The following is a 24,259-nucleotide window of genomic DNA, read 5'->3' on the forward strand; positions in this document are numbered from 1 at the left end:
AGAAAAACACATAAGGCTGAACTCCACTCACATTAATGTTTGCAGGGGAGAATTGAAGGTATTAGGCTGTACTTCCGCTTTAAATAAGTGCTATAGAACTGATATGTTGTGTTTTCTCAGGAATATCAGGGATATGTAGGAGAATAAGAGCGGGGTCTTCTGGTAGGGCGTAATCGGTGACAATTTTAAGAGATATGATGCACCTCCTTCTCAGAAGTGCTCCACTTTTAGGCAGGACCAAAAAATGTGCAGCAAAGTCCCCTCTTGTCCCTGACATTTCCAGCAACTGTCAGAGAAGGTGTTTTACCGTCATGCATAGAATGTACGATGGGTAAAATCTCCGAGTCTTTAGAACCTCTATAAGAACTGCAGATCTGTACAGGGTGTGAATGAGATAATACCCTGGCTCTTAGAGGCATTTTATGTTACAGATTTGGTTCAGTTTCAGTCTTGATTGGCGCCCTGGGATGGATCCCAGTTTTGTCCAGTCTGTGCTGTAAATCGACTTGTATAACCCAGCATCGTAAATACTGTTCTCTGCCTCCTCCGCAGCCTTTTATTGTGGTCCAGAAAATGTTCACTGTGCCTTTAATGGGAAGTAAAAGGTTATCTCTCTCTCTGGCCTTTGTGTGTATTATGTGCTAGTGTGGATGCTGCAGCCAGACAGGCAGTGTGTGGAGAGGGAGCAAGGAACAGCCTGCCGATCGATAGCAGTGGTGTGAAGTGAATTAATGTGAGGCAGTCAGTCTGTCTGTCATAGGCATTGCAGGGAATGCGAAGCATTACCAGTCACTGGTCATAGACCTCTTCTTCCTATAAATTCACCTCCCTCCGAGACAGGAGGAGGCTCCACTCTTCTTTAAAAAGACATTTCTCTGTATTCCTAGGAACCTATAGTTCTATTGCCAACATTCTCTAAAAATATTGTAAATAACATATATTCTAGAGCAAAAGAATGAAAAAAATTGAAATAATAGAAATATATATACCGTATGTGTGTATGTATGTATGTATGTGTGTGTGTGTGTGTGTATATATATATATATATATATATATATATATATATTTATATATACACTAGAGCAAAAGAATAAAAAATAGAAAAAAAAACAAATATATATATACACATATATATATATATATATATATATATATATATATATATATATATATATATATATATATACTAGAGCAAAAGAATGAAAACAATAGAAAAAAATATATATATATTAACTAGCGCAAAAGAAAGAAGTTGAAAAATATATAAATAAATTATATTTAATATATATATATTTATACTGTGTGTATGTATAATATATATACACTAGAGCTAATGAATGAAAAAATAATCTATATATATATATATATATATATATATATTACTGTATGTGTGTGTGTGTGTATATATATATATATATATATATATATATATATATATATATATATATATATATACACACACACACTGTGTGTGCACATTTGTATTCATGTATGTGTATATATATATATATATATATATATATATGTATGTGTGTGTGTATATATATATATATATATATATATATATATATATATATTGTATTTTTTTTTTTTTTATAATTCTACTTAAAAGGAGTAAATACATTGTACATTACTCTGTGTGTATGTATTGATATATTATATATTTTTATATAATATATATTTTCATAATATAAGTATATTTTTTTATTTCATTGAATGTTCTCTCCAGCAATTTTGAAAAATAATTCATCTTCCTCTTTTAGTTTGTTGGAGATGCAGCCAAGTGAATGTCAATATCTGGTAATAAATACAATGGTACAAAAAAAATATAACCTTCTCTTAATGCCCAGCTTTAGCCAAATTGTATTTAATTTTGGATAGATATGGGAAGGATAGTCTTTCTTTTTTCCATTTTTTTTTTTTTTTCGGGCTTCTGTGGCCTTGTTGGGGAGATTTGCCATCGCTTTCTTTTCTTATACCTTCAACTTGAACACAGACAAAAAAAGCATTTTTAGTAGAGTGAGGAAGGGTGGAAACCTCTGACAATGTTTTATTGTTGTTTGCACCCGCATGTACTTATAAAGACCACCCCGCTCGTTTTTTTTTTTTTTTTATAGGGTCATAAGAATAGGGGTTGAGGGAAAATGTCCCCAGGGCTGTCAGAGGGGAATAATACCTAACAGAAAATTTCCCTCTTTCCCACTTTATCAATAAAAAGATACATGAAGCGGAATACTTATTTTTCTCTAAAATCCTCTTGCTGTGCATTGCCGACAAAGGAAGCGTCATTTTAAAGGGCTCATTCGCACTTGTGCGTTGTGGTAACACGGGCATTGCTAAAATGCATGGCAACACATGTGCTCTATGTGTGGTGCATTGAGGTAAGTTTCACTGTGAATGGCACCCTAATACATTATACAATAGAACCCAATGCACTGCAGCACACCGCAATGCATTTTGTTGTCATGCACCTTTTTTTCTTCCATTGTGACACCCTATTCATAATAAATGGGCTGCCTTGAAGCCCAACTCCAGGCAAATAAAATATTAATCTTTGCAGGGGGACTGTGCCCACACTGCAAGGGTAAACAGCTTGTTTTGTTTAGGAAAGAGGAGAAACTTACCTGATCCTCCACTCCCCTGGCAGACGGGTCTCCCCCACCATCCGGCGGTGCACTGTCCCTTGGCACACTCATGTTCAGTGCAGGATGTGGACCCTGCTCTAGGCTTGATGACATCAGGACCCTAGACCGGAGCAATGTTGGGGTGCAGAAAGGAATGGAGGAATCATATGAGTAAATCTCCTTTTATTTTGCCCCAGGCATAAATGAGCAACAAACCCTAGCAGTGTGCAGGCACAGCCCTATTGCCAGGGATAATCGTTTACTTGCCCAGAGTTGGGCTTAAACGCAGTGCACGTTATTATGTCTGCATTAACTCACTGCAACGGAACGTTTAAGTGCGAATGGACCCCAAAAGAACAAATGTTATAAAGCAATAAATACTGTGATACTACAAAGGTAAAACTAATATATATGCTGCTGCAAAAAAATAATTAAATTAAATCAAAATCAGTTGTTAAAATTGTTTTATCATTCTTTTTATTGCATTGGCAATATACAGTGGGCATATACAAGAATCACCCCCCTTTGTTGCTTTGCAGCCTGAAATGAAGATACCCAGTTTTTTTTTTATCCAGCTGTATTTACTAGTGGAACTCATAACATCCAAGTGAAAGAAAGAACACCAATATGTCAGAAAAAATTAAAAAACACAGAATCACAGAGTTGGAAAATGGACCCAACTAGAACATTTTGCTTTAATTCCAGCCTTTAATCTGTTGGGATATGTCTCTACTAACTTTGCACATGTAAGCTTTGCAATATTTGGCCACTCTTCTTTGCAGAACTCCTCAAGTTCTGTTAAATTTGATGGTGACCGTTTCTGGACTGCAGTCTTCAAGTCATTCCACAGATTTTCAATGGTGTTTAAGTCTGGGCTCTGACTAGGCCATGCAAAGGCATTCACGTTTTTCTCCTTCAACCACTGTGTGCTCATTTTTGCTGTGTGCTGACCACTTTACTTGAAGATACTGAGGCCATATGGAAAAAGGTGTTATGGTCAGATGAGACTGAAATTCAATTATTAGGCCTCAAATAGGTGGTTCAACAAAATACTGAAACAAGGGGGGTGATCCTTTTTCCAACTTAGTGATTCTGTTTTTGAATTTTTTTTTTTCTGACATGGTGTTGTTCTATCTTTCGCTTGGATGTTATAAGTTTCACTAGTAAATACAGCTGGATAAAACAAAAAACAAACCGTGTCTGTCTGTCTTTTCAGGCTGCAAAGCAACTAAATGTGATTATTTTAAAGGGGGTGATTTTTTTCTATAACCACTGTTTATGACATTTATAGCATTTTTGAATATGTCCAGAATAGACTCTGTTAACCCAAATATGTATTATTTTTATAAAAACCAGAAGGTAGCATATAGATTACAGTTGAGTTTAAATATAATTAAGAGAGATATTGGATCTTATCACCTAGTACCCAGTGTTGGTGGCCATCATCCCAGTAGGTAGAGACAAGGAGGGTACCCCCAGTTGTTTGGGACTGTAAATGCCACTTAACACTGAAAAGAGTATACACCAGAGTATTAAAAGGAAACAATTTTTATTTATACACAAGAAGAAAAATTAATTGTACAATAAATGCATATTCCAAACAAAAATTGACTGGATTTACATCAAATTTAAGATTGCATGCAAGAACAAACCATCCTCGGCGCAGAAGACTCCTAGGTACAGCTGGTGGTGAGAACCGGACAGGACCCAGTGTTAAGTGCCATTTACAGTCCCAAACAACTGGGGGTAACCTCCTTGTCTCTTAAATCTAATTAAAGGAAAAGCATCACCCTATTTTTAAAATACATGGACAATTGATACGGCTACAATGACCTCTAGAATACATGAAAATTTGTTACATGCAATATAAAAATTTCAATATCTTTTATTTTTTTTTATTTTTATTGTGATTATTATTTCTACATGTAATTTGTACAGGGGTCCATCAGATATGTTTGTTACATGCGTAGGCTTTGCAGTCCAGCACGGTGTTTGTGCTTTACTGTTCCTGCTCACAATGTAAGGTTATTAGTAGACACAATGCACTCTCTGTGTGGCTGGTGTTAGGCAAAGTCATTGTAGTAGCTAATCTACCCTGCCTCAAGTGGCTAATTAACAAATTTCTACCTTAAAAAAAAAAAATAAAAAAATAACGCACCTTACACACACAAGCGCAATCATGAAATAATTTAAAATCTATGGTTAATAGTGCGAAAATGACAAAAATCTTTGCTCACTTAAAATTTATTGTATTTTCCTTTATTTGCTACAAGTTATATAGAATATATTGCTTAGGTAGACCCTCACTCTACATATGTGATGGTAAATAAAACAGATTCATTTTTTTAAATTAAAAAAAAAAAAAAAAATGTTACCATCCAGTTGCTACACTTGTTATAAAAGAAATAAAAATACCAGTTCAGCACTCTGGAGAGCTCCAGCCAAAACATTTAAGAGCAGTAGCAGGTATTTTTGTGACATTTTCTGGCTGTCAGTGACTAGCAGATCTGTGGGGAATGAACTGTAAATATGAACGTACATTTAAAAACATTCACAAGCCGGTTTTTATAATTATGCCCATGTGTTTTATAAATGATTCCAATTTTGTGTCCAGCTTTATCATTTTTTTTTTTTTTTTGCAAGACCAACAAGTCTACGACCTCAAGTTATTCCGGTAGTTTGTACCAAGTCCATATAAAAATATTTTTTTTAATGAATATGTAATTGGTTTAGGTGTTTTTTTAAAACCTTTTATTATAACAGCTTAGAAAAAAAACAGGTTTTTATTGCTCTCTATATTTTTACTGGGTATCTTATTTCTATTAAATAACTGGAAAGGATTGTCTTTGGGATAGAAAATCGTGGTAGATCTAAAATTCTAGTCACTGGAACAGGTAAAGGGAAAGTTCTGGTGACATTTGTAGAAGTGGGAACCCTAAAATGTTCTTCTCTCTTGTGGACAGGAATGAAGAGAAATCTCTAAAGCCCCATACACACGTACCGATCGTCGGCGAACGATCGGCCGTCTTTTGTCCAGGGCTGTCGGTGTCTGTTGAAAAGTGCAAAAGACTGCACAAGAATTTTGTCCGCCGACTACAGCCGACTGCAGAAGTGATGTCATGTAATGGTTAACTTTCCCTGTGTTTTTCCTTTTCTGAGCATGCCCATTCTTGCAAATCTCCGGTCTGTCGGCCGAAATCTATACTGACTGGCGAACAATCGGCCGCTCTGGTGTCGGCATACAAAAATTTTAATGCTTGCATGACAGATTCTTTTCGGCCGAATGTGCGCTGTGGGCTGTCGGAGGCATCATACTAACAAGCCTACAATCGGCACATCGGTCGTCGGCCGAAGCTTTTCGGCCGACGATCAGTACGTGTGTACGGGGCTTAAGGCTCCATTCACACCTGGGCGTTTTTGAGTGTTTTTCAGCTCCAAAAACACTCAAAAAAAACGTTCCTAAACGCCCAACAAGTAAAACCCCATTCATTTAAATGGCCCCTGTTCACATCTGAGCGTTTTGCAAAACGCCTGTAGCTGAAAAAAGTACATGAGCTTCTTTTTGGGCTGATTACCAGCCTTTTTGATAGATGTCAATGCCTGCCTCCAAAAACGCCTGAAAAAAACACCTGAAAATCGCGGTAAAAATCAATGTAAAACCGCGGTTAAAAAACGCGGTAAAACGCTACGCTCAAGTGTGAATGCAGCCTAAAGTGCACACAAAGCAAAACAAAAACCCACTGATGTTTAATTATTTTCATACTCTATACAATGCTTAAAAATAAAGTTTTAAGGTTTTAAAAACTAAATTTTAATGCAATTTAAAAACAAAATTTTAATGCAATTTAAAAACAAAATTTTAATGCAAAACGATGCTCGTTGGTATTTTTTCCCCAGGTTTAGTAGTCATCCAGAAATGATAAAACAAATGCTGCATACACCACCCTTGGCTGTAGCATGCAATAAACATTTAAACCTGCTGTAATTGTCTTCTATTAATCTCACCTTGTCTTCCCTCCGTTCCCCACTCGGGAGGATGTAGAGGCTGATGATGATTATTAATTTTGCGGTCTTGTAGAAATGGCTCAGGTCATATCCTGATCAATCCCAATAAAATAAAGCGTGTTTGGAATTTTTTTTTTTTTTCTCCTCTTCTTGCTGTGGCGATAGAACAATTTAACTTGTGCATAACCAAGACTGATATTGTTGATCTCCCGGGTTTTACAGAGGTCACCTCTTTTTATTTTATTGTAAATTCAATACATCCTCCTGAGTGATAGCGGAGTGGAAAAGAACATTGGCGTTAAACACCGAGGACACAGACAAATGGCAATCTGTGCTTCTGGAGGTCTTTTTATGTTTTTTGTCTTGACTAGGGACTTTATTTCAATGTGAACTGGCAATTATTACCATCAGGTTTGTGTTCTGTTTGTTCAATGTTCTAATTATTATCAGCATGAATATTATTTTATTTTATTATCGTTTGTCAGCTTTGTATTCTTGGTAAGGATTTATATTGCCCAATCGTCTCCTGTGGTGCTGTATAAATAAAGTGAAGGTTAAAGGATATCTGCCAGGCTAGCTATACAGGAGCCACCAATGATGACTTGGTTTTAAGGCTGGTTTAATACTATTGTTTTGTAGTAGCCTGTAGAAAAATCACAATACACTTTAACACATGGGTATACAGTGCATCCGAAAAGCATTCACAGCACTTCACTTTTTCCACATTTTGTTATGATACAGCCTTATTCCAAAATGGATTAAATTCCTTATTTTCCTCAAAATTCTACAAACAATACCCCATAATGATAACGTGAAAGAAGTTTGTTTGAAATCTTTGCAAATTTATTAAATATAAAAACAAAGTAAATCACATGCACATAAGTATCACAGCCTTTGCTCAATACAGGCAGTCCCCGGGTTACAAACAAGATGGGGACTGTAGGTTTGTTCTTAAGCCGAATTTGTTTGTAAGTCAGAACAGGTACATTTTTTTTATTTTTTTTAGCCAAAAGAATAATTTTTACATTTTTTGGATAGCATAGAGAAGGGTTAACACCCCTGTAACTTTTGTTTTGCTGTCTGTACCCCTATTGAGAAGATTTCACCTCACTTTCTGTCCCTATGACAACTGGACTTAGAAAAGTTGTACCTGTTTATCTGCAGGACTCTCTTCTTCTACAGCCATTCAAAGTACAGGATTTGGACAGCATTTCTCAGCTTCAGAAGGTAGGGACAGGGATCCGATGTCACACACTGCGCAGCATAGTGTAATCTGAGACCTGAGTGGTGGGAAAGGACACAGTCTCATAGGGAATCAGGCACAGCTGAGATTGTCAATCACCTGCTGTGTGCTGGAGGGGGTTAGTGGGCTATCTCAAGGGATTGCTTTGTTGTTGTCATAATAGCACATGTGGATAGCAGCCCAGATAGCAAGGATAACTTGCCTCAAATGTGTGGCAATGTTGAATTGTAAGTCTGTTAAATGCTGCACATTTTCACACACAAGTTGTACACTTGCAGAGCACTTGAAGCAGTTCTAGTTGACAAATTCAGCCACAGTGACCCCCTGTGGTAGGATGACTTTTTCACAACATAACTGAACCAGAACTTGCAGCAGACTTGCAAAATGTTTGCAAAGAAAGTTGATCTGGAGCCATGCAATGCGGCCTTGCTGCAAATGTGCAACAAACTTGTGAAGCCGGGCAAGTCTAGGAATAGCTTAAAAAGTCATTTTCAAACTTGCAGCACAATTGCTTGCTATCTGGCAGAGGAATAAGAGAGGAAAGAGAAATCGCACTAAGTGCGTTGGTTTGAGGCTAGTACAAACTATAAAGCCCAATGCACACTGGACGTTATCAAAACGTCAGTAGAAAGCTGTAGCTGTAGAAGAAGTTTTTCAGCTTTTTTGCAGTAGCATTTTTCGGCATTTTTTAGCTTTTTTGTTTAGCAAAACTATATTCTCACAAAATCTTATGGCTCAAAAACGTTGATAAATGCAGAATAGCTGCGTTTTTCATAGTTTTTAAGCTTTTATCAGAGTTTTACAGCTGAAAAACACCTCTTAAAACCTGCTAGTTCTGTTTTTTTTTCCAGCCAGAAATCGCCCCCTGTCAAAAACTGCTGATAACAGCCTATGTGTGCATGGACACATAGGATAACATGCTGGGGAGTTTACTGGCTGCAGAAAAAAACGTCTGACGCCAAAAACAGCAGCTGTAAAAACGTCCCGTGTGCATGAGGCCTAAAAGGATATGCTTTGCTTATTTTCTTTTTATTTCAGGGGTTTACAATCACTTTAAAGTAGAACTAAAGTTCAGCTGTGAAAACAGGGAGGAGGAAGGTAGGTGTATTTTAATGCAAAAGGGATGTGCAATGTCTCTCTTGCATTAAAATACAGCTACCTGCCTGCTCGCTGTCTTCTCCGGTATGGAAACCCAGCTGCGCATATGCACCAGCATGGGCATAGTGTGCCGGGATAACGAACTACTGCGCATGCGCAGAAGTGATGCCATCCTGCATCAGCCAATGAAGACTGTACCATATTATGATTGATGGTTTAGACCACTTCCACACAGGGCTTTATTTCTCAGAAAATAGGATCAGGAACTCAACCACGACCCCCCCCCCCCCCCCACACACCCTCCAAACAGCACCAAATAGTGGGTGTGGTCCAATGTCACTAACAGTGGGAGGGTCTTAAAGGGGCATTAAATACCAGGAGTGCATTATGTGCAGTGTTTGGGAGTGTGCTACGTGCAGATTTCAGGGATGCACTACAAACAGAATATAGAGTTCAGCCTTCTTCCACAGATGCTCACCTCTGCATCCCCCATCCACATCTCACTTTCACCCCTCTTCAGCTCTAACCTCTGCATGCAACCCCCCCCCCCCCCTTAAAAGCTCCACCATCTTCCACATCCCACTTTTGTTGCTGTATTAAGTTAAAGCACCCATCCGACTCTGGTACTTCCCCGCACACTGTAGGTGGCTCCGCCTCTCTCATTTGCAGGGAGATCATCCAGTGCGGGTATCGGCATCCGCAATGCACCCTGGGCACCTGCTTCTCCCTTGTCCCCATCCTGCACTCAGTGGGGGCCACTGGGAGATAAGCTATCACTTGTAAATACAGAAGCAGGACTTCTGTGTTTACGAGTGATAGTGGTGAGCAGGAAGCCAAGGGTCTGAGCCAGAGGTGGTGGAACTGAGTTCCACTAAGTTCCAGCTGAAAAAAAACCCTGCTTCCACATATGACAAAATGTCTATCATATCATCATTCTTACTTTATATTCTGGTGACTCCAGTGTCCAAACTATGTGCCATAGAAATTTCATGTCCACTACCGACTTATTACAGCCAAGATGGTGAAATCCTACAAAGCATGTATTTGGAGGTATGCATGGAACAGCTGTTAACCTATATATTATATTATTTCAGCCTAAAGTTCAGTTTTAAATTTCTTATTTCCTTGCAGTTTAGGGCATCGATGCAAATTTCTCGAACAGAAAGCATTTAAATAATGATGGTGTTGCCATTGTAGTTTCAAAACGTACTTAGCAGAGTTTTCTAACCAGCTTTGGGACATTTCCTCTATAGAAAAGAGTCTCCCGCTATAGATGGGCCCTAAGGAAAATCTCAGAGTGTACTTTGAGGCTTGTGTGTAGCATACACCGCAGCCCTATGTAGGCTCTATACGTATTATGTATTAAGAATGTATGAGCAGCAGCTGCTGTACAGGAAGAGTTTTATCTTAAACACCTAATCATCTGATCTTACATTTATAATACATGTACAGACCACTGAGACTCGCTGTCTCTTCAGAGATTTCCAGTATCGGGAAACTCAAGCTAACAACGGGAATAAAGGGGGAAAAAAAGCAGTTTTTTTTTTTTTTGCTTTTATATTTTTATTCTTTTTCAGCTGCTTTTATTGTGATTGTTTATACGTTTAAATGTTTAATTTAATCTGTTTCAGCTGGTGTGACAGCCGAGTCTATTCAGACTGGCAGCGCAAGCCCTGACTCGGGAGGGTCAGAGGTTAAAGTTCAAGAGGAAGAGCATGATCTTGTGGATGACGATCTTGCAGCAGGTAGGATTTTTTTCCCTTGTTTTTACAAATTGAGTTATTACAGAGAAGTTTTTTTTTTTTTCAGTATTTGATTAGAAAAGCTTACGTTTGTAATCAATGGAAGAAAATGCTTAAAAAGTTAATTGCTGGAAGTTTAAACCATATTTTTTAAAAATTTTAGTTTACATTGGGCTGTCTACTGGCTATTGCCAAGGTATCCTTGGTCTCTGTTCTCTCTGCACTGGGTGGTTTTAAATTACTGGGTTCTAATGTTAGTGCCACTCTCTTCCGTATTGATCGCAGTCCGATATTGTGTGCCCATTCCTGCCTGGACTCACAGAAAGTTGGGTAAATGACACTGGCTATAATTTACCTGGAAAGGGATCACCAGTAAATTAAGTTCCTTTGAGGGGACAGCACCAGAGATGGGGTAAGTATTCTAGGGAGAGGCTGTTTTTTCTTTTTTTTATTATTTAACTATGTGATGTACAACGCTGTTTTTTGTGTTTCACTTTAAATCAAGGGACATCTATTGTCCCAACATTCACTTTATTTATTTTATAATATGAGCCATACAAACAATAGTTATATTTGACAATCCAATATAAGCTTATTTGAAACATTTCCTTTCATGTTGCGAGTTTTGCCTGTCTGCTAGCCATCTTCTTCCACAACGTATTACCTTTCATGTTGTGAGTTCTTCCTGACTGCTGGCCATCTTCTTCCACAACGTATTACCTTTCTTGTTGTGAGTTCTGCCTGTCTGCTGGCCATCTCCTTCCACAACTTATTACCTTTCATGTTGTGAGTTCTGCCTGTCTGCTAGCCATCTCCTTCCACAACTTATTACCTTTTCATGTTGTGAGTTCTGCATGTCTGCTAGCCATCTCCTTCCACAGCTTATTACCTTTCATGTTGTGAGTTCTTCCTGACTGCTGCCCATCTTCTTCCACAACTTATTAACTTTCATGTTGTGAGTTCTGCCTGCCTGCTGGCCTTCTCCTTCCACAACTTATTACCTTTCATGTTGTGAGTTCTGCCTGTCTGCTAGCCATCTCCTTCCACAGCTTATTACCTTTCATGTTGTGAGTTCTTCCTGACTGCTGCCCATCTTCTTCCACAACGTATTACTTTTCATGTTGTGAGTTCTGCCTGTCTGCTAGCCATCTCCTTCCACAACTTATTACCTTTCATGTTGTGAGTTCTTCCTGACTGCTGGCCATCTTCTTCCACAACGTATTACCTTTCATGTTATGAGTTCTGCCTGTCTGCTGGCCATCTCCTTCCACAGCTTATTACCTTTCATGTTGTGAGTTCTGCCTGTCTGCTGGCAGTCTCCTTCCACAACTTCCTGGATTCCCTGCATGCTTTGCAAATTCTTCTTTGCTGTTTGCTTTTCATTTTTAGGACTGCATATCCAATTGTACCTTGCTTCCTGCAAGCAGTGATTCCTGTACTGACTTCTCATTTGAGCACCTCTGTAATTGAGGGCAGGCTCTGGGAAATAAGTGACACAGCAGTGCCTACTTACAGCGCATAGCAAATACATGTCACAGAATTCATGGAAGGAAATGTGTGGGAATCTTCACAAATTAAGTTTACAAACTTAAAGATCAGGGGTGTCAAACTCCATTTCATCGCAAGCCACATCAGCATTATGGTTGCCCTCAAAGGGCTGGTTGTATCTGTAAGACTAGATTCCCCCCCAAAATCAGAAGTCAAAAGTCAAGTCCCCCCACCCTCCCTTACGTCACAGTGCACCCCCCACCTTGTGCTGCTGCCGGAAAGAAGTGTGGGATGGAGCTGGAAATCAAAGTGCAGGGTCTGGAGGGGGACCAGAGAAGGGCTGGAGTCAGCTGCTGGAGTGTTCTAAATGGTGAGGCCAGGAGAGGCAGAGATGAGGGAGTGCTGCGGCTTCTCAGAGAGGTGTTGGATCTGTAGAAGGAATTCTGTCCTCTTTGCTGCCACCTGCTGAGGCAAGGTGGAGGCGGAGTTGAGGGTTGTGTCGCAGCTGCAGCAGAGTCGTAAGGGCTACATGACATGGCCTGGTGACCCGGATTTGGCCCACAAGCCTTGCATTTGACACAGGCGTTCACGATTGTCGATTGTTCAGAATTATAGTAGTAGGCTAGAAATGTAGAAATGAATATATGATTTTACATTTTGACCATCGATATGCTTTGAATCAGTCGTTTATTTAAAAAAAAAGAAAAAAAAGGTTTTATTTAAAAAAAAAAAAAAGCATTGGGAAGAGAAGCTACTTTTTGATTTTTGTTTTAAAAAATGTTGACTTCGTGAAATGCAAAAAAAAGTTCTTTACATCCTGTTTTGGATATTTTGAATTAAGTTTGGGAGTCAGATATTTAACCTTTCTTTAGTCAACTATATTACCTTGCTATAATGTAGCTGAGATTTTTTTTTTTTTATAACAAGCTTCTTTTCTTAAAAGGATTTAATAGTTTTCCTGTGGGAGAGAGAGAACCTACAGTAGTCTAATGAAGTCCCTAGGCAGCTGCAAAGTCATCATTATTTCAACTGTTCTCTTCTCTTCTACGTTTAGGTTTCACTCTTTATAGAAGATGGAAAGTAATGATAACTCAATAATGGTATTTTTATAATATTTTTTTATGTGTGAGGATTCTTAGCACTTTAAAAAAACATGATAAATGTTATAACTATATTGTGCAGGTAGTTAATCCCAAAGGCATGAATAAACAAGTTCATCTTTCAAATTCTTAATCAGTGTGGAGATGTAGGTTTGCAGACGGAAGTGAGGATTGGGTTTCATAGCGTTGGAGCTGCATGTGAAGGAACCTTGTCATAGTGAATTCAGGTGGGCCCTGGAAGTGTAGGTTTTTTTTTTTTCTTTTCTGTCTGGGAAGCGGAGAAGCCAGATGATAGATGGGGTTCTGGTGATGATATTCTTTTGTCAAGGGTCACCAGCATCCTTCTTTTTTTTTTTTTTTATGCTGTTATGGAAATTGAAACAAAGATGCATTTTTCTCTTTTTTTTGTCTAAGTACTAAGTAACGTGTAAGCGTAACATTTCCCGGTTATTGAACAAAAGATGTGTGTAACTTCTCCTATAAAAACCCTGTAAGAGTCAGACACATACTCTAAATAGCAAATAACCTCCTATGGAGAGGTATAAACTGGTGAGTACACAGTCATAAGAGAAGCATAAATCCAAAGATAGGATGGCCAATCACCACGAAGTGTAGTTGAACACCATGCGCCTTCACCACACCACGTGACCCCACCTTAGGTAATGCTCACTCACCAGCTAATATTAGGTGCTGTGCCTTTAAAAAAAACATTCCATACTCCGCTCGAGAAGATCCGAAGCTCAGTGCCGATCCACAAATCACCTCCCAATAGTATGTAACAGCCAGTCCACATTCAAGCTCACAGGGGTGTGAGGATCCACCGCGTAATACCGCGGTACATTGCTCCAGCAGGTAATAAGGAAGAGCATATGCAGGGAAAAAGGAGGGCTCATAGGGTAGTATTTCAAGATTTTATTCAATCACCCCCCCCCCCTTCCCCTTACAATGCACTCACATAAAATTATAAATAGCACAGCAAATCAATACATCGATGTGCAACAACAGACACCAGCTGCCATGATCTCACCGCTCCTTCGTTCGTCAGCGTCCAGAAGATCACACAGCCGCTTGAAGCAGCCGCTCAGCGTCTTGTTGCCGGGGTGACCACGCACTGACGCGTTTCGTCATCAACAGACTTCTACGGAGGGCCCTCTTTATCAGTTTAGGCCTTATTACCTGCTGGAGCTGTGTACCGGAAATGCAATTGGTTTAGTAAATATAAATTGCCTTTCTCATCAGCAGTATATAGCAGTTTTGTGACTTCTATCAGTGCCTGGTTAAAGCTTGTAGGAGGAGTTTTCATACTGCACTGGCTGTCCTATCAGGATACAGGACCCCCTGACCATCTGTCTGGGCAGTGCTGATTGGTCCTATGCTGATCACATGCACCCTCCCAAGAAAAAAAAAAAAAACACTCTAACAATACACACCAAACTGAGCATGTGCAGCCTGACTCCAGAAACTTTGTCTTATCCAGACATGTTATGGGGACAATGCAAGAAGAGGAGGATCTGTGCATACAGGATCAGACAGCCTTTTTACACAATGTAGAAGATTAACCGCTTTAGGTTCCACAGTGAGTATAAAAGCATGCTTTACTGCATATATAGACTGATTTTACTGTTGTGGGTTTAGTAACATTTTAAATAATGGTAAGTCCACTTTACAAATCTGCAGAAAATATATCTTACCTATGTATCTCTACTTCTGTATTTCCCCAGATTGATCAGGATATGCACAGACAGTAAAAGAAAGACACATTTTATTCATATTTCCCTCCTGCCCACACACAAGCCACACATTTTATATTTTTGTAGTTTAGAACTAACCAACTTTGTAGTTGATAAACCATTTATCCAAATTATTATGTCATCATGCAGGCTTTTTTTGGCAGGCATCTAAAATGAGGAAGAAAAGATAAGCCAATAAAAATGGACTCTGGTTTGGATACTTGGGACATCAGAGACATTTTCCTCCTGCCCTTTACTAATCAGAAGAGTGTGTTTGACCTGCTATGCTTACAATGTAAATACATTTCAAAGAAGATGCTTGGAGAGGCATCCCTGCATATTTTCTGGGCATGCCCACAGCTCTTGGAGTTTTAAAAAGGGGCAGCATTGATGTTCCAGAAATAGGTGCTCAGTGTTTAGCACACTGGAAAATACAGCTAAATTCTGCATTCCAGCACTTTGACCCAGGCTGGAGCCCTTAAACTCATGGAAGATGTCTTTACCACTATTCAGGGTATTGTGGAAGACTTTAATGTGTATGTGGTTTTACTGGAACTTCTTGACCTCATTAGTGGAATATACTAAATTTTCACATCTCCTTGGAAAGTTGAAAATTAAATCCCCCTTCTTAGGAGTCTTTTCATTCTTCATCCCTTACATGGCCCCATCCCTTCCTAATCCTCAGGAGAGACAACTCTTCCCCTATCTATTTTGCATCTCCCCCCCCCCACTTTACCCACTTCGGTGGGCACCGAAATGGATGCTTTAGTAAGAACAAGCCTGTTATAGTGCATTTTACTTCTTTTGCACTATTGGACCTGATTTACCTAACAAAACCTTTGAGATATAGTAAGGAAACATTAACTGAAACCTAACTTGACCACCTAAGGACTGCCTACCCTACATATACTGCGGCAGAGTGGTCCTTAAGCGCAAAATCACGTATTTGTATGTGATTTTGTTTTAAGGCTCTAGGGTAGGCATGTCCAACCTGCCCCCTGACAATTTTTTTTGTTGCTGCGGAGGAAGGAAGTCAGGTTGGGGGGCACCGCCACAGCAGCTTCCAACGAACGGTAGGCAGACGCTGCCTCAGAGGAGAGGGGGGGGGGCGGCGAGCATGTGCAGTGTTTCTGACTCCTACCACCATGACCACTTCAAATCATTGAAGTGGTCATGGTGGTTAGAGTGTTCCTTTATTATCTCTCAGAAGAAGTAAACCTCTGTATACTGATTCCATTTCATTTGTTCATCCTCTAGTTGTGCTAAATTAGTGCGGGGGGGGGGGGGCGCAGTGGCATTTTATTACTTATATACCTTAACTATAGTATATATTTCATATGCGGCCCGAGAAAATTTCTCTACACTCAATGTGGCCCAGAGAAGCCAAAAGGTTGGACACCCATGCTCTAGGGGGTGCGCGCCGCCAGAGCCGCGCTTCCGCTGTGATTAGACACAGCGGCAGCCAGTCCACAGGACCGGCACCCGGGATCGCCGCCAGCCTCCCGCGATTGCCAATGAGACTGAAAGAACAGCTGGCTGCCAGTGTAAACGAGGCAGATGGCTGTTCTGTCAGACAGGAAGGGAGAGATCGTTTATTCCTAGTAATCAGGAACACAGATCTTTCTCTTACTGCAGTCAGTCCCCTCCCCCTACAGTTAGAGAGCACTCCTTAAGAGCACACTTAACCCCTTCCCTGCCAGTGCCATTTATACAGTAACAGTGCATATTATTTAGCACTGTATTCGTGTCACTGGTCCCCAAAAACTGTCACTGTGTCAGATTTGTCCACTGCAATGTCGCAATCCCACTAAAAATTGCTGATCGCCTCCATTACAAATAAAAACAATTAAAAAAAAAATGTCCATAAATCTATCCCATAGTTTGTAAATGCTATAACTTTTGCACAAATCAATTCATATATATGCTTTTTGGGATTTTTTTTTTTAACAAAAATATGTAGCAGAATACAATTTGGCCTAAACTGAAAAGAAATCAGATTTTTTAGATTTTTTTTATTGGGAATGTTTTATAGCAGAAAGTAAAAAAAAATATATATTTTTTTTCAAAATGTTCAGCCTTTTTTGTTTATAGCGCAAAAAATAAAAATCACAGAGGTGATCAAATACCACCAAAAGAAAATTCTATTTGTGGGAGAAAAAGGACATTAATTTTATTTGGGTACAGCATCGCACAACCGCACAATTGTCAGTTCAAGCACGTAGTGCCGTATAAAAAAAAAAAATGGCCTGGTCATTAAGGGGTAAAACCTTCCGGGGCTGAAGTGGTTAACCTCGGTGTACTCATGATAAATACTCACGGTATTGCAGTTTGTCAGATGGATCTTATCTTATTGTGTAGGCCCTGATCACACAGTTTAAAGATTTGCATGATTGAATTTCACTCCGTTATGTAATAACTATGCGGTTTGGAAAAGTGTTTTTAAAAAGCAATATGTAAAAACTTGTCTTGTGTTTCATTTGACAAATATATGAAACCAAAAGTAGCTTTCATGAAGGGAATACCTAATTATTAACCACTTTACCACCGGAGGATTTTGCTGTCTTCCGTCCAGGCCACTTTTTGCGATTCGGCGCTGTGCGACTTCAACTGACAATTGCGCGGTCGTGCGACGCCGTACCCAAACGAAATTTACGTCCTTTTTTTCCCACAAACAGAGCTTTCTTTTGGTGGTATTTGATCACCTGTGCGATTTTTACTTTTTGCGCTATAAACAAAAAAAGAGCGTTTATTTTGAAAAAATAACAATATTTTTAACATTTTTTTATATGAAATTCCCCCCAAAAAAGATGTAAAAACCAATTTTTTAAAAAAATTTTGGCCAATTTGTTTTCTGCTACCTGTGTTTGGTAAAAAAAATCGCAATAAGCGTATTTTGATTGTTTTGCGCAAAAGTTATTGCGTTTACTAACAAAGGGAAAGATTTCTGTCATTTTTGGTGTTTTTTTTTTTTTTTAACGCGTAATGGCGGCGATCTGCGATTTTTTTTTTGCGGGACTGCGACATTGCGGCGGACAGATCGGACCCTTGACTGACATTTTTGACACTTTTGGGGGTACCAGTGACATTACTGCAGTAATCAGTGCTATATATATGCACTGTTACTGTAAAAATGACACTGGCAGGGAAGGGGTTAATTTTATTGGAGAGGGAGGGGTTAATGTATGCCTGGTGCTTACTGACATGTGTGGGGGGAGGTGACTGAGTGAGTCATGGACAGATCGGATGTCCAGCTATGCTGAACAGTCCGATCTGTCACTCCCTGTCACTATGGAGATCCGCCCGCTGTGTTTACACACAGCGGGCGGATCTCCAGACTCGATCCCCGACGATCGGGTAAGAGCAGCGGCGATCGCCGCTGCTCCTCCCCTGGCCCGACTCCCGCTGTGAATGAAAACAGCGGGAGCGAGCCTCCGGCGGCGCGCAAGCGCCGCCCAGAAGGGGGAGTGTCTGACGACGTAGTACTACGTCGTCAGACGATAACGAGCCACTCTGCCGCAGTAATATTACTGTGAGCAGTCGTAAAGTGGTTAATGCATTCATTGGGCCATATAGGCCTTTTTTCAGGCATTTTCTGTTATGGGGTTTTGGGGTTATGGGGTTTATGTTTTCTGTTCGTTTCTCCCAATTGCTGTTCTGCACTTCTGGTGGAGGCTAAAAGTGACCAATCAGACACACAATGCATTGCTATCACCGTCAGGATGCCACACTGAGCAATGATGGGCAGACAGGAAAGAGAATAAGGGTGATCAATAGAACTGAAAAAAAAAAAAAAAAAAAAAGAGTATAGCGTATTTTTGTAGGAAGAGAAAAAAAAAGGCATTTGTTTATGATGCATTTACTATGACCTTCTGGCTTCAGTTTTTTGAGTCAGTGACCCAGAGCAAGCGTTTCCTATAGATTCCCTGCAACTGCTCTTTTCCCTATTATTTCCTTGACTGGTGATTTGATGTCTGGTGGAATATTTATCAGGAGAGGTGAAGGAAACCCAGATCCACAGAATGAATGAAGCAGAAGGATACTTGCACTGAAGGTTCTCAGTTAAAGCTTCCTCTCCAGCGAGGAAATTAATGAGCTGCACAGTGACATCACCATATCTCACTCCAAATTTCTGCACCCCCCTTACCTTGTGCTACTGCTGGGAAGAAGCTGGGGGCAGGGCTGGAAAGCAATTAGTGCAGGGTCTGGAGGAGGGCTGGAGTCAGCTGTTGGAGTTTGCTAAATGCTGAGACCAGGGGAGGAGGAGATGAGTGGGTGCTGTGGCTGCACAGAGAGGCACAGGTTCGGCGGGATCTTTGATGCGACTGCTGAGATGGGGATGGGGGTGGGGGGGGCTAGAGACAAGCCTCTTCGTGGCTGCATGGAGATGCACAGGATCTGGCAGAGGAGTTATGTTCTGTCCTCCTCTCTGCTGTCAATTGTTGAGACAAGTTGGAGCGGTGATGAGAGTGGTGCTGCAGCTGCATGAGAGGTGCAAGGGCCACATGAAATGGCCCTGGGGGCCGGATTCGGCCCCCAGGCCTTGTGTTTGACACATGTGCTTTAGATAAACTCTCACTGCAGATATACAGCTATGAATCTACAGAACAGCGGTGCCTACACATGGAATGGGCCTGTTTTTTTTCCGGAGTCAAGCCCTTGCTCACACCTGTGTGATTTGACAGTTCAAAATCCCATGGCAATTCGCACCCCATTGCCGGCAATAAAACTGTTCAAATTGTTGCAACTTTGAAAAAGGTTCCTCCACTGCTTTTTTGCTGTTTCATTGCGACTTGCTTAGATTTCTGTTAAATGATGTAAAACTGCGGCGGGCGGTCGCCAAGCGGTTAATATGAATATTTTCTAACAATGCTGTTGGTGTAATTTCCCCTTAGGATTTTAATTCTCTTTCCTCCTGATTTTTATTTTTTTTTTCAAAATACTCTTAAATTATAATCTGCATTTGTGTGCATATGCATCTATCACACTTTATTTATTTATTTTAATTTACATGATTTTAATAGTAGCTACAAGTCAGGGTTGTATTCAATTGAAAAAAGTTTATATACTGGTTTATATACAGTAGCGCAACTCAGATTATTAATTCCGAAGGATGAGTTTAAAGTTATTGTGTTTGATTCATTGCTTTGGTTATATATAGAAGGGTATATAGTTGGGAAGGAGAGGGAACTGAGATTGTGATTGGACAAAGTGTGATTACACACAAAATCCACATCCCCACACCGTCTATACTTTGCTGTCCTTGCATTGTAATAAAGAGTTTGACAGGCATGTTATTTTTCCCTGATGAAAGTATGGAATTAGAAATATACAGCATTTAAAATGGAGTGCTACCTCTTTGTATATATTGATTTATATTCTGACTATAGAAACTGTCTATAGGAATATGTAAATGAAGCCCAACCACAGCCACATTTTTGTTTCAATTGTTTTATATTTGGATAAAAAGAAAAGGGTTAGATCATCTGGCAGTTTCTAAAATGCCATCTTTACCCTCTTTGGGAACATGTTGTCTCACTTGCTGTTCTGTCTGTTGACCATTATCCTAACAAGAATGGAGGGAAGACATCACACTATTTGGAGAGAGAAGGTTTCTTACTGTCTGCGCTCATATTGGGGGAAATTTCCTACCATTACCTTTCAGAAAGCAATACAATCTCTATATAGGCTGTTGCTCTTCCCCGCTCGATCCTAAGTTCAGGTAAAATTATGTTTTCCCTATAATTGCTCATTAAAAAGTATGTAAACCCTATTTATGAAATTTGACCTGGGCACATATATTTGCAGTGTTTACTTATCTCTCTCCAAAACCCTAAGTCCCGTGTCTTTCTGCTGCTCCGTTCCTCTGTTATCAGCATGATCACTTCTGACAAGTGCTCCGACACAGGAGATAAAAGCAGCTGGAAATTTGTGTCGGGTGGGTGCATAGAGATAGATTAGCAGAGAGATGGTCTGTTGACAGCATAGCTCTGCATGTTTCTTCCTCCCTCTGCATGGGGGGGGGTGCCTTTCGTCCAATCAGCTGTCACACAGTGTATGCCAAGACTCCACACCCAGTGCTGGAACAGGAAGAAAAAATTCTGACACAATGTTCACTTTCTAAACAGTATAGAAAGCTGAAGACTGCAGAGGCTGTTCGCTTCACTGGGTATATGTGAGGGTTTACATTCACTTTAATAAAAATATCAAAGGATATGTAAACTTAATGTTTAACTTCACTTATTTACTTATTTTGGACTGTTGTAATTTAATATTTTTTGTTCTGATCAATAAGTGGAAAAAAGTAAATGTCTATTGATTGCCTGAAATCTGATATCTTCTTGTGGATCAGCATGGGCACCTTGATTGATCTGCTGCTTGCTACGCAGCACCCCTTACACTGTGATGTACTGTATGTCCTGACACCTTTCTATCAGAAACAGCATTAAAGTGTTACTAAACCAGGACCGTGTATTCACTATATCTGGTCTCTCACAGTACACAGAACATTATTTTAGTAAATATAAACTGCCATAAGCCTTTTTTTCATCAGCAGTATATGGCAGCCTTGTGACTTCTATGAGTGTCTGGTTAAATCTTGTAGGCAGTGGCAGCTTGTGCTCCATCGGGGGGGCGACAGATGGATCTGGCTAAGGACCACCCCTCGTCACTCCAGAGTTCAGTCCACACCATATACCCCCCGGGCGCAAGTTCACTTACCTTGCTCCTCTGGACTGACAGGCGGCGACGGATTCCCCCCCAGTCTCCTCCATGTCCCCTCTCGGCGGCCGTCTCCTCCCTCCTCTTCCACCAATAGGATGCCTTCTCCTTTGGCCAATTGAGAAACCGGTTTTTAGGACCTGCTTCCTGATTGGCCGGGAGGAGAATCAGTGTGGCAATAGCAAATATTAATTTGCTATTGTCACACAACTGGGTGGGCTCAGGGCGCAGTGCTCTGCGCCCCGAGCCCACCCTTTTTTTTTGAAGCCCATTAGAGCCACTGGCTCGAATCACGTGCTTAAAAAAAAAAAAAAATCCTCATTGGAATCCATGCATCCAGCGCCCTGCATGTAGATTAGGGGGTTGGATACATGGATTGGGGGAGGCGGGGGGGCGGTGCCCCTGCCCCCCTAATGGACGGGCTGCCACTGCTTGTAGGAGGAGTTTTTATTCTGCACTGGCTGTCCTATAAGGATGCAGGACCCATTACCCTCATTCTGGACAGTGATTGGCCCTGTGCTATTAACATACTCTCTCCCCAAAAAAAAAAAAACTCTAGCAATACACACCAAACTGAGCATGTGCAGCCTGTCCCCTGGCTCTGTATTATCAGGAAATATATTGGGGACAGTGGATGAAGGGGAGGATCAGAGAAGACAGGATCAAACAGCCTTTTTACACAATGCAGAGGATATACCCTTAGGTTCCACAGTATAACAATCCTGCTTTACTGCATATACAGACCGATTTTACTGTTGTGGGTTTAGTAACACTTTAACTTTTATAGTTATTTGAGCTCCATTGGATCGGACTACATGGGCCAGCCTTCGCTCCCCACATGCATCAGTGAGCCTTAGCTGCCCATGGCCTTTCACCGGTTTGCCGGTTTTTCATCCTTGGACTTTTGGTAGGTCCTGAGCACTGACAACTTGGATCATCCCACAAGAGTTGCAATTTTAGAGCTTTTCTGACCCAGTGATGTAGCCATTACAATTAGGCTCTTTATAAAATGTTGCTCAAATCCTTACACTTTCCCATTTATTTTGCTTTCAACACAACAATTTTAGGGACAACATTTTCACATGCTGCCTAATATATCCCACCCACTTTCAGATGCCATTGTCATGGAATAATCAATGTTATTTGCTTTACCTGTCATATTATGATACAATTTAAAAAAATTCTAAACTTAACTAAAATATTTAATAATATAACATTTAGTTTGGCCTAGTAAATTAAAATCGAGTTGACAATACAGGATTTGCTTGTTAAAATAAATTAAATAAATAGAAAAAAAATATGTAATATATATTGATTTTTTATTTATTTTTTCATCAGCACAACATAAATACATCAAAAGGACAGATCCTTAGGAGATATTTTTAATACAATAACATTTCTCATGTAATAGGACTATTCACAAATCGTATTCTATAAAAATTATTACTATAAAATATTGCAGCATTGTTTATGAACTTTAGTAGTGTTTCCCTCAACCAATCCAAAACCACTGTCCAACTAATATAAGGTCTGTGGTAGTCTGGCAATTGAAGCAGTGGTGCTTTGTGTAGGTAGAGGAACACTCCGAAAACACTGCTGAGCCATAGGGTGTAGTTTATTAATAATTTAAATTTTTTCAAAATTATTGTGGCAGATCTCAGCATTTGCCTGTTTTATTTATTTTTTTTTTGTTTTTTTAATTAAGTAATGAATAAAAACATGTATTGTCTAGATGGTCATGCACTTATCTATAATTGTATTTATATCATTCCTTTTTTTTTTTCTTTTTTAAAATGCCTAAACATCAAAGATTGTCATTGTGTTGTTAGGGCAAGCAAAAATGTAACTAAAGTGCAGTTTCATCAAATAGACTGGAGAACCTCCTCGTCAAACATATCCTACCCCCCCAAATCAATTGAGGCTAATTACATTTATTTTTAAATGAATAGTCCTAACAGAAACCAAGCAGATGGGAGGCAGTCGGAAGAACAAAATCAGCCTTGATTGAGACGATTTTAAGGCCACCTTCAATCTGATGCGGCTCTTTTCTGTATCTTGTCTTTTCTAAAGCTAATATTCATTGATCTCTTTTGCAAAGTATTGCCTGCCTGCCGTGGTCAACAAGAATCTCTACTGGCTGACTGAAGGTTTACCAAAATGCTTTTTTTTTTCATCCACATAATTTTTTAAAAGGATCACTTTCACATTAATCCTTTTAAGAATTAATGCATTTCGGTGTAGAACGTAGAAAAAAAAAAAAAACGGAGGGGGGGAAAAAAAGCTGAAACGGTTTACAGGAAAACAGCTTAATTGATGCTACCGTAGTTCATGTGTTGAGAATGGGGGGAATGTCTGGCTTTGGTTTTAAATATTTATATCATATAGTCTTTGAATTATCTGTTTTCTGTCATGAGCTACTTTAGTGTAGAATCTGGTCTACTTAAAATGGGTTTTCCTTTGTTTGTTTTGCTGGTATGCTACCTTAATTGTAGATTATTCATAATTTTTTTTT

At 39.7% G+C, this 24,259-nt stretch overlaps 1 protein-coding gene across 4 annotated transcripts in view; it reads left to right on the plus strand.

Annotated features, from left to right (window-relative positions):
• WDR7 (WD repeat domain 7) overlaps window positions 1-24,259 on the plus strand; it is a 654,984-nt gene that overhangs the window by 267,686 nt on the left and 363,039 nt on the right. For all 4 annotated transcript variants that reach the window (XM_082268937.1, XM_082268938.1, XM_082268939.1 and 1 more), the window contains one exon: window positions 10,602-10,715. In XM_082268937.1, the coding sequence (XP_082125063.1) occupies window positions 10,602-10,715 (114 nt within the window). The remainder of the gene's footprint in view (window positions 1-10,601; window positions 10,716-24,259) is intronic.

This window comes from Pelophylax lessonae, assembly GCF_965119305.1.
Source record: "Pelophylax lessonae genome assembly, chromosome: 1".
NCBI classification, from domain to species: domain Eukaryota; kingdom Metazoa; phylum Chordata; class Amphibia; order Anura; family Ranidae; genus Pelophylax; species Pelophylax lessonae.